This window comes from Aulonocara stuartgranti, assembly GCF_965226115.1.
Source record: "Aulonocara stuartgranti genome assembly, chromosome: 22".
Classification (NCBI taxonomy): domain Eukaryota; kingdom Metazoa; phylum Chordata; class Actinopteri; order Cichliformes; family Cichlidae; genus Aulonocara; species Aulonocara stuartgranti.
In genome coordinates, this window is record NC_138957.1 from 34,344,183 (window position 1) to 34,353,964 (window position 9,782).

At 41.7% G+C, this 9,782-nt stretch overlaps 1 protein-coding gene across 1 annotated transcript; it reads left to right on the top strand.

Moving 5' to 3' along the window:
• The first annotated feature begins 1,009 nt into the window (after nucleotides 1–1,009).
• On the top strand, nucleotides 1,010–9,167 carry vamp1a (vesicle associated membrane protein 1a). Its single transcript, XM_082520626.1, has 5 exons — nucleotides 1,010–1,202; nucleotides 3,420–3,549; nucleotides 3,622–3,780; nucleotides 7,204–7,255; nucleotides 7,747–9,167. Coding segments are annotated over exons 1-5 (360 nt in total). The 5' UTR covers nucleotides 1,010–1,200; the 3' UTR covers nucleotides 7,764–9,167.
• The last annotated feature ends 615 nt before the right edge of the window (nucleotides 9,168–9,782 follow it).

Sequence of the window (9,782 nt, forward strand, 5' to 3'; positions counted from 1 at the left end):
ATACCTCGCTGCAGTCAAACCAAACAGAAGCAGCAGGAAACAGTTACCCCACCTGTACGTCTGATTAACGGAGGGGCGTTTGATTTTCACCTCACTTTGCTCAGTATTGGTCAGGTGACAACCCACGCTACCTTCAGCTAACATACCACAGACATGAAAACTTTACTGTTTTGCACACAGCTTGAATTCTGTAAAACATTTAATTCTTCAAATATAGTTGTACAAAGGGAACATAACTGTGTTTCAGTCAGTGTAGAAGGAACCTAACACCGCTCCAATCTGTGGTGACATGCAAATGAGTTATGGAAAAACTATTTACAAAATGCTTAAATTTTGTCAACACAAACTCATGAGGGAAAAACAACATGAGAAAGGCTAAAATTGTGGTAAAAAAAAAATCTGGGAAGAGGATGTGGCAACTTCAAAAAGTACAAAGAAGAAGAAATCCAGGAAAAATAACAATAACGTATATTAATTTAAAAAAAAACTCAAAGTCAAAAATTCATAAGAAAAAGTTGTGGGCTTATGAAAAAAGTCACAAAATAACAAAAAAATAATTATTGTAACATAAAGAGAGAAAGAGAAAGAAATTTTTAAAGAAATTTTTAAATATATGAAATAAGCTGTAATTTACACACACAAATAATTTTTTTATGCACGAGAAAAAATGTTCTTAGAATCTTCCCAGCCTGATCAAACATGAAATATCAGGTATTTTATAGTATTTATTGCCACCACACAAAGTCTGTTATTCAGAGTCACGTTCAGTCCCGAGTTTTTACTGAAAAAACATGAATTAGGATTTGTTGGAGTGGCTGAGGTGGAGCTGATGGACCGCAGGCTGATGATGTGACGTTTAAATTTACTCCTGAAAAAGTCAAATTAAAATAATAACAATAATAAAAATCCAGAAATGCATGTTTCAAATGCTCAAACGTAACCCATGATGTCAGGTTTGTGTTGGGATTAACTGAGAGACAGAGGAAGCGGGCATGCGTGCGTGTGCGCGCATAGGGGCGGGACTTGTGTCTGACGCGAAAGGTTTTTTCGGTCTGTGCGCAGCTGCTTCAGTTGTAGTTTTTCTACGTGTTTTAAGAGAAAAAGTGAATGAAGACATCAGACAGAGAACAGAAGTCCTCCTCCTCGGTTTAGGTCCAGCCTCACCCTCTGTCAGATCATCTCCATCATCCTCCAGCTCAGATGTGAGTACTCCGACTCATTTTTATTTATTTCAGGCTTTTTAAAACCTCTAAAATCTTTCAATCCATGTCTGCTTTAAAAAACAAAAAACAAAGTGTAGTTAACAGACTAAAGAGATTCCTCATTAAATTCCGTGGTGGGTACAGCTACAGCACAATTCAAACTCCTTTTTTCTTATTAATTTAATTTTTAAAATCAATTTTTATCTCTAAATTTATGGATCAAAAGTGAAACTTGTCTGGAAATGTCAGTGCTGAGACTGCAGAAGTACGACCGTGACTCACCGGGTGACTCACCTACAAAACTATCATCAAACAGTGTGATCGGCTGAGCTGTGATGCTTTAATTTCCTGTCACACACACACACACACACACACACACACACACACAGAGAGAGAGAGAGAGAGAGAGAGAGAAACAAAGACTTAAACATATCACACGAAGCTACAAACACCTGGGAGTTTTTAGAGTGAAGAGAACCCACTGTGGGAATGTTTTTGGTGTGTTTTGTCCCGCGGGGGGAGGGGAGTGATTACTTAGTGCATGTTGATCTCCATCAGTCAGTCAGACTCCTGCTGCTGCTGCTGCTGCTGCACTAATCTTTCTCCATTTTGCGGGTGGAAAACAAGCCTGCTGGCAGTAACACTGTGTGTGTGTGTGTGTGTGTGTGTGTGTGTGTGTGTGTGTGTGTGTGTGTGTGTGTGTGTGTATAAACTGTTTATTTTTTATTCTTTTAATTTGTCCTTTACCTCTTCTGAGCTGCTGAGGCTGTTTCATCCTCTGAGACTCTGATTTTGTGGACGGAGGCCAAACTTTGATGAGTCATGTTTCTATTACTGAATTAGAGTTTGTGTTTAGAATTCAGGCGGCGTTCCTGCTTTTAAGGTCTAACAAATTACAAGCTTCACTCTGTGAAAATCATCTGAGATCTTACTTCAGAGTTTAAAACATAATATTAGTAGCACACAAAGGTTTATTATATTTATTAATTATATTGTATTTATTGTCTGAGCCAAACTAAAGACTGCTGTGCTCCTCCCAAACCTGCAATCACGATCCTGATTCATTCATCAGCTGTGCTCATCGAGGCTGGCGCTCCATGAAAACCTTGCAGCTCTCGACTGTCACAGCTTCACTGCTGCCTCGGCCGATGAGCAAGGATCAAAAGTAAAAAGGAGAAAATCAAGAGTGCTGCACACCCTTTAAATCTGTTGTTTTTCTTTTTTCTTTCTTAAAACAAATATTTGGCCATTTTAAACCAAGTTCATCTCATTATTATTATTATCATTACTATATGTGCAGTTCCTTCACACAGGGGCGTTTAGAGGGGCGGCACCAAAGGAAATCAGACTATATAGTCAGAAATATTTCATCAGTGTAGAAAACTGAATGTCTTTCATGCTCTTGTGCAGCCATGCGTCTGATTGCTGATTTAACATTTGAGATTTGGAGCTGCACAAGAATGAAAAGTTTTGCTGTTTTAAACCTGAAACCTTTCTGGAACTCTAACTACACCTCGTATCATTGTTCTACACCACAGAACAACCCTGATTGGTCCATTCAGCACCGTGTTTCCTCCTATGTATTTCCAGCTGCTACTTTTTGTTAAACTGAAAGAAAAAGAAGGAATCAACAAGTATGTTGGTGGTGAAATCACTTCTTCTTCTTAATAAAGTCTCTTCTGCTGCCTTTGCATACACATAGACACTTTGCTACATGACAGTTTCCTTCCTATTGTTGAGTTCTTAGTTCCTAAATGCTTTTTGAGCTTTAAGTAAACTTTTGCAGCTAAAACATGTTATTTTCTAGAGAGATCCACGTAGAACCTTTAGCTATAGATCTGACCTACATACACACTATCTGTTTATATACAGTATTTCAAAAGTCAAGGCAGCAGTCGGCTTTGAAAAGTCAAGGAGCTGCAGTGCCTTTAAGCAGCATTCTTTAAATGGCCTTCAAGCTGTTTTTCCCCTCTGACATGTCAGTGCTGCTGTTGCCCTGCATCACTGTCTGCTCTCTCAGTGCCCCCACAACCCATACATCCACCTCTGGACGCCACAGGGATGTTTAGTCACCACTCCATCTTTATATATATTGCACATAAGCCTGAAGTTATGCGCTCAAAGCCTAGATGCCTACCTCTAACTGTATTCTACTGCTGGGATAAATGAGTCATTTTTGACTGAATTCTTGTTACAAAACTCACATTTTCCCTGCAGGTCGACTCCAGATGCAGCAGGGACTCCAGGAGCTCCCGGGGCCCCGGAAGGTGAGGGGGGTCCTCCAGCTCAGGCCCCAAACCTGACGAGCAACAGACGACTCCAGCAGACACAGGCACAGGTGGACGAGGTGAGGACTGCAGCTCACTACGAGCAAATGGAAAACGTATCAGAGATGCTGATGGGTGTTTTCATCCCTCAGGTGGTGGACATCATGCGTGTGAATGTGGACAAAGTCCTGGAGAGAGATCAGAAGCTGTCGGAGCTGGACGACCGCGCCGACGCCCTGCAGGCCGGAGCCTCGCAGTTCGAGAGCAGCGCTGCCAAACTCAAGAACAAGTACTGGTGGAAAAATTGCAAGGTGGGTGTGACACAAGGAGATTTTTCCACGTTTCCTTCCCATCACCCCACATCCTCCCCTCCGGTTGGTTTCTTGCAGCAGACAGTGTGGCCTCGGATTTCTGAGTAGAAACCACCATTAAAGTGTTTTTTTGTTTTTTTTTATAGATCTTCACGCATCAAACTCTAAACATAACATTACTGAAATAATGATCACAACACAGCTGAAGTAAATATATAGAGTTACAAATCAAGATTGCAGAACATTAGGTGCACCTGTAGAACTGGGCTGGACCCCTTTTGCTTTCAGAACTGCTTTAATACTTTGTGGCATTTATTCAGCGAAGTGCTGGAAACTTACCTCAGAGATTTAGCTCCACATTTTCACGCAAGCGCTGCAGATTTGTCAGCTGCACATCTATGATGCAAATCTCCTGGTCCCCAAGGTGCTCTGTTGGATTGAGATCCGGTGACTGCGGAGGCTGTTCAAATACACTGAGCTCACTGTCATGTTCAAGAAATCAGCTTGAGATCATTTTAGTTCGTGGCATGAGGTGTGCTATCTTGCTGGAAGCAGAATATGGATGTACTGTGGCCATAAAAGGATTGGCATGGTCAGCGACTATGGTCAGACAGGCTGTGGTGGAGAGATGCTCTTCTGCATACTTTAGTTGGAATGAGCAGTTATTAAGTTACCGCTGGCTTGCTATCAGCTCAAAGCAGTCTGGCAATGCTCCCCTGATTTATGACATCATCAGCAACCATTACTGCTCGCTGGATATTCTCTGTTTCATGTCATTCTTAAACTCTAGAGATGCTTGTGCAGGAAAATCCCTGTGGATCATTTTACACGTCTACATGCTTCAATGCATTCAGCTGCTGCCGATTAGATATTTGTGGTAACAGGTGTTTAAACAGGTTACATCCCTTGTTGTGGAAAAGATTTCAGAAAACTTTGAAATTATCTTTACATAATCAATGTGTTGTTTTCATGTTAATCTGTGATCATAACAGGTAGAAATGAAGCTGCACGAACAGTTTCAGTTTAATGTACCGATTAAGTGCATTTAACTTATCCATCACTACCTCACAGCATCTCCTCTTCATCCATCCAGCCTCAGATGCCAGGTCTTTTTTTATCTCAGCGTCAGTCCATCAAGCCCCGCCTCCCCTCTGTACAGTTCAGACCGTCCAATCGCTGGATAGCCTGAGGAGGAAGAGGATTACATTAGAGGAGAGGAGGAGAGACTGTTTGACTGACAGCAAATCAGAGAGAGGAAGAGGAAAATCTCAATCTGGATTAGAATGACAGTCAGGGATTAAAAAGCCAGCTGTGATGTGTGACGTAACTCCTCCTATCCAACACACACACACACACACACACACACACACACACACACACACGTTTGTACATGGATACATCCGAACAATCATATGTGATGCATTTTATTCTGCTTTAATGACCCACACTGTCACCATAAACACACTCCTGCTCTCACAGTGGGCAGAGAACAAATGTGGATTCATACGCCGCTGAAAATAGACCCAAACAAAATGCTCTAAAAACACACAAAAACATTTTCTTTTAGCTTTTTCAATGACAGTTAGGAGATTTTCTTTCTTTATATGTAAACACTGAACAGCTCTGAATACACACACACATTTCAAACACACACAGTCACCACCAATCGCTCTCTCTCTCTCTAAACCTCTTGTTCTTGTTAATCTCTCTCGCCCTCCCCCCATCAGAGGTGATTTCCTGCCTGTTTCACTCTAATGTCATCATGTGGATTTTATTTATGGGGAATTTAGATCAACACACACGCACACTGTGCAACATGACATATATTAAAATCTGCAGGGCGTCGTCTGCTTTATATTTCTAGTTGGCCACGCCTACTCGGCTCATTTAAACTCTTTTTATTTTTATTCTTGGCCTCTGCTTGCAAACTTCAAAAGCTTCCTTTAATGGCAGTTATTGTAATTTCTTGTATTTAAAAGAAGTTCAAAACCTCCCAAAAAACTTACTGAAGCTTTAAAAAATAAAAAAGTCAACGAGATATCAGCTGAAGTTGAAGTATGGACAGGCAGTGCCACAAGGACAATGTCTTTATTTAATGATGGAAATAATTAAAAAATGCATTCTATTTCAAACGACAGCCTGGGAAAGGACATGGGTGACAAAGAAAAGTCCAAAGTTAAAAGAACAGCAGTGCACATCTAAAATCTATAAATGCTGCCCCCTGGCGGTGAACTTCTTAGTCCAAAGTTAACTTTTAAAAAGTACCTTTTAAAATGAAACCACACATTTCAAAGAGAAACAAGCACTAGCTCAACAAAGAATGACTCAGTATTATCAAAGTTATATGAATCTCTATCTCAGACTCACACAAGAGTGCAGAAACAGCTTGTTTAGCATCAAGGGAAATGCAATTAGTCCATCTTGTTATACAGAAATAGAAAGAAAATTCAGACTTTGAGAAGAAAGGAAGAAACATATGGGACCACCTCGCAGCTACAGACAGATCATCGCCCAGCTGTAAAATCCAGTTCTCACTGAACTAATTCAACAAATTTGGGGGAATAATTACAAAAAAGAGCGTTTAAGGCCACCCTCAGCTTACACCATCGTTCTCCTGATTGACTGCTCCCTTTAAACTAAAGGTTTGAACAGCAACACAGCAACAACTGTGTGTCTCAGATTATCATATGAAGACCATCAGATCAAGAGCTGAAACAACACTTTAGGCTTACTGGGATTGTTTGTACCGCTGAGACTGAATACATGACCGAGAATAAGTAAAAGAATAATCGCTCTCTTTTGCAATTACCTTCTGCAAATTTTAATAATGACCTTCACCACCAGGGGGCGGTGTTTGGCCAGTTGAAGTTGAGCTGATTTCTCTTCAGCACAGTCCACAGATGTTCACATGAAGTCATTGCTGTGGTTTCTTCACATTTTGTTGAAAGCTGAAACGTAATATGAGAAGGTTTATACCTATTTTAAACACAGTAATGTATATTAAGGACCTTAAAATTTATATTTGCAGGTAAATAAACTGAGGCTATAATTAATTGTAACTTCTACTTGTGCACTGTTTCTACTTAAAATTAAAGTGAAAGATTATTTCTAGCTAGGACCACAGTGCTCCGGAAAGCGCTCAAACAGGAGCCAGCGCTTCTCAACAAACAAGCCAGGTTTGGTGGACACATGTCTGGGTTAGAAGAGACCCCGAGCAGACTGAAGACAAGCTGGAGAGATGATGTCTCTGCTGACCCGGGAACACCTCAGTATCCCCTCTGAGGAGCTGGAGGAGGGGGTTGGAGGCTGATAAGCAGCAGACGATGGAGTGATTTATTGTCTCGGTGGAATTAAACGGCTGTTTCATCTTCTTAAGTTCATCTTTTGTTTCTGATGGCTCTGTTTGTTTTGTCTTTCTTCCAGATGATGATCATCATGGCCATTGTAGGTGTTATATTTGTTGGCGTCATTTTCTGTGAGTAAAATAAAGCCTTCTCTTATTTTTGCATGTGGTTTCTTGGCCTCCTTATGTGCACCTGTGGAGCATTTTCAGTATGGAGGTTCAGCTTCCTGGAAGCCCTGTTCTGCTTCTTCTGCAGAAACATTAAAACCCATTTTAAGGAAAGTTTGCAGACACACTCTGCCGATTAGGTTTTTCAAAGGCTAGCAAATTTTACTTTACTTTACTTTCAGAGCCGGTAGCTGCACCCATCACTGACTGCTGTCTGCACTCAGAGCTGCAGATCCTCGTGTAAAATCAGAGCAGTTTGATGCAGAAGTTGATGTTTGAAAGTACAGAGCAATCAGAGCAGCCTAAAAAAAGCAGACAAGCAGAAGATGATCCAGAGCTGCACCAGGAGACGTCCTAGGAGGATTTTACAGTCTGTTGCACTCTAAGGGTTATAAAAGCTTCTTTTTACTTTTAAATATCACTCAGAGACAAATATCTGTGTTTGCTGTCCTCAGTGTATTTCTTCTACTGAGCTGCTCTTCAGGGATGGACGAACAAGTCACAGGACGAGTCTGCACCACCGAACGCCAAATCCAGCCTCTCCTCAGTGCTCCTCCACCCCAGCGATGCCTTCCTCCAAAGCCTCCATGCATGCTCACATAATGTGCTCCACTACCTCCTTATTGTGCCTCCGCATGAGGCCGGTTTCCTGACTTTGTTACCGGGTTGGGTTTACTGCAGGTGTAAAATCTGTTGACCCAGGTTTGTCCTTTAAACACTGAAACAAAAAGAAAAAACCTCCTGCTGCGCCTGGTTTTTCTGCAGCTCAGTGCATGCAAGATTCATGGACAGGAAGCAGTGTGAGGTTTACTGGACACCAGTAAGAGCTGAAGTCGAATAGTCAGCTGGCTTCTCTTCAGAGGGCTTCTGAGTGACCCAGAGGGATGTGAGCAGCATCCAAAAGAGCTGTTTGAGTTCCTTAAATACAAAGGAAAGGAGCAGCATTGCAGACTAATCTTGAAATAAAATGAGGTTTCCGTGTTATACTAAAAATCTCTACAAAGTTAGGCTTTGTGCTTTAAATATAAAATCATCTATCCAAGTAAATTTAAACGTACGATAATTCAGTTCACATAATGCAGCCTTTAGGATTCTCATCGTCAGTCATGGAAATCTTAATAAAGGCAGGAGTGACACTGGATCGCCAGATCAGCAGGAAGGGAAATTAGAGATATTCATCTTTTCTGTAAAGTTACAGCTTTGTAAAGACGAAAGCCTGCATCGAACTTTGTTATCAGGCTTGAAACCCATCGTCTCTGTCAGGCTTTGAGGTTTCGATGATCCAGCAGCAGAGGAAGCCCGACTATGATGAACCTGCTCACCTCTCAGAACAGTTTGTTGCCTAAATCGACCAATTCTGACTTTCTCGCTCTTCATCCTAACGCTCACGCCACGAATCCTCATGAGTGACACTGAAATCAGGTTTCCTACTCGAGCTTGAAACATTTAAGCACAGCTGCTCTTTCTGTGTTAAACCTGGGTTTACAGATTCCTGCTTGGCTCTTCTCTCGGTGCAGACCATTACTGAGCAGAAATCTGACTTCCTGCGTGATTAACCCACCTGCTCGCGTGCCCAGCTCCGTCCGGCTGTCCTGCATTTGTTTCATCGTGTTGTGAACCAGCCTGAGTTTTGTTATCTGTGGTTTGAATGTTCAACATGTTTCTTTGTTCAGCCTGGATCGGTCCCCTGTGTGTGAAGGAGCTTTGAGGCTGAAGTGATTATTTAACCTTTGAAATATATTAGTCCATCTTAGACCGAATGGTGGAAGGTGGGAGTCGCTCATCATCATCATCGTCAGTGTTTCTTCTGTACTTCTTTGACACGCTCAGAGAGAACAGCCTGGACTTTCTAATAAAGTCATGTTTGCTACACACACACAGCGTCTTTGTGCCCTTGTTTGTTTGGCATCTTTAATATTCTTCAGCCTAAATACAAACTATAGGTTTTAAAGGGCTTGTGTTTTAAATGAGTCCACGTTGAATGTGCAGCAGTCGCCCACCTGAGCAGGCACATTTTAATAGAGCAGAAGATTTTGCCTTTCAGGTGAAGTCTCATACAGTGAGAAACATTAAACCAAACTAAAAATACGAACACCGCGTGGGTCATTGAGGACTTGGTGACATTTAAAGGAGTTTAAAATACAGTTACCTGATAAATATACTTTCGTGGTCACACCTTACTCGTACTGGATTCAACCCTCCTTCAGTGCTGCTTCGGCTCTTCGTGGTACAAAGGTACTGGATACACTCCTGAGATTTTGGTCCATATGAATACGATGGCGTCACACGGTGGAGGCCTCGAGTACAGTGAACTCAGTCATGAGAAACCAGTTTGATGACGTGTGGACAGAGACGTACCTGAGGACTGCTTTTCTTCAGTCTTTGGGCTGTGACTCGTTTCCTGATGGGAGAGATGCATGCGTGCATTTGTTTCCAGGCTGCACTCGGTTGTATCTGGTGGTCATTTGAGGTCACTGTTGCATTCCTGTCA

Coding starts and splice junctions, on each gene's coding strand:
- vamp1a (XM_082520626.1), top strand. Junction 3,550..3,621: donor CACAGGCACAGGTGGACGAG/GTGAGGACTGCA, acceptor TTCATCCCTCAG/GTGGTGGACATCATGCGTGT. Junction 3,781..7,203: donor ACTGGTGGAAAAATTGCAAG/GTGGGTGTGACA, acceptor TCTTTCTTCCAG/ATGATGATCATCATGGCCAT.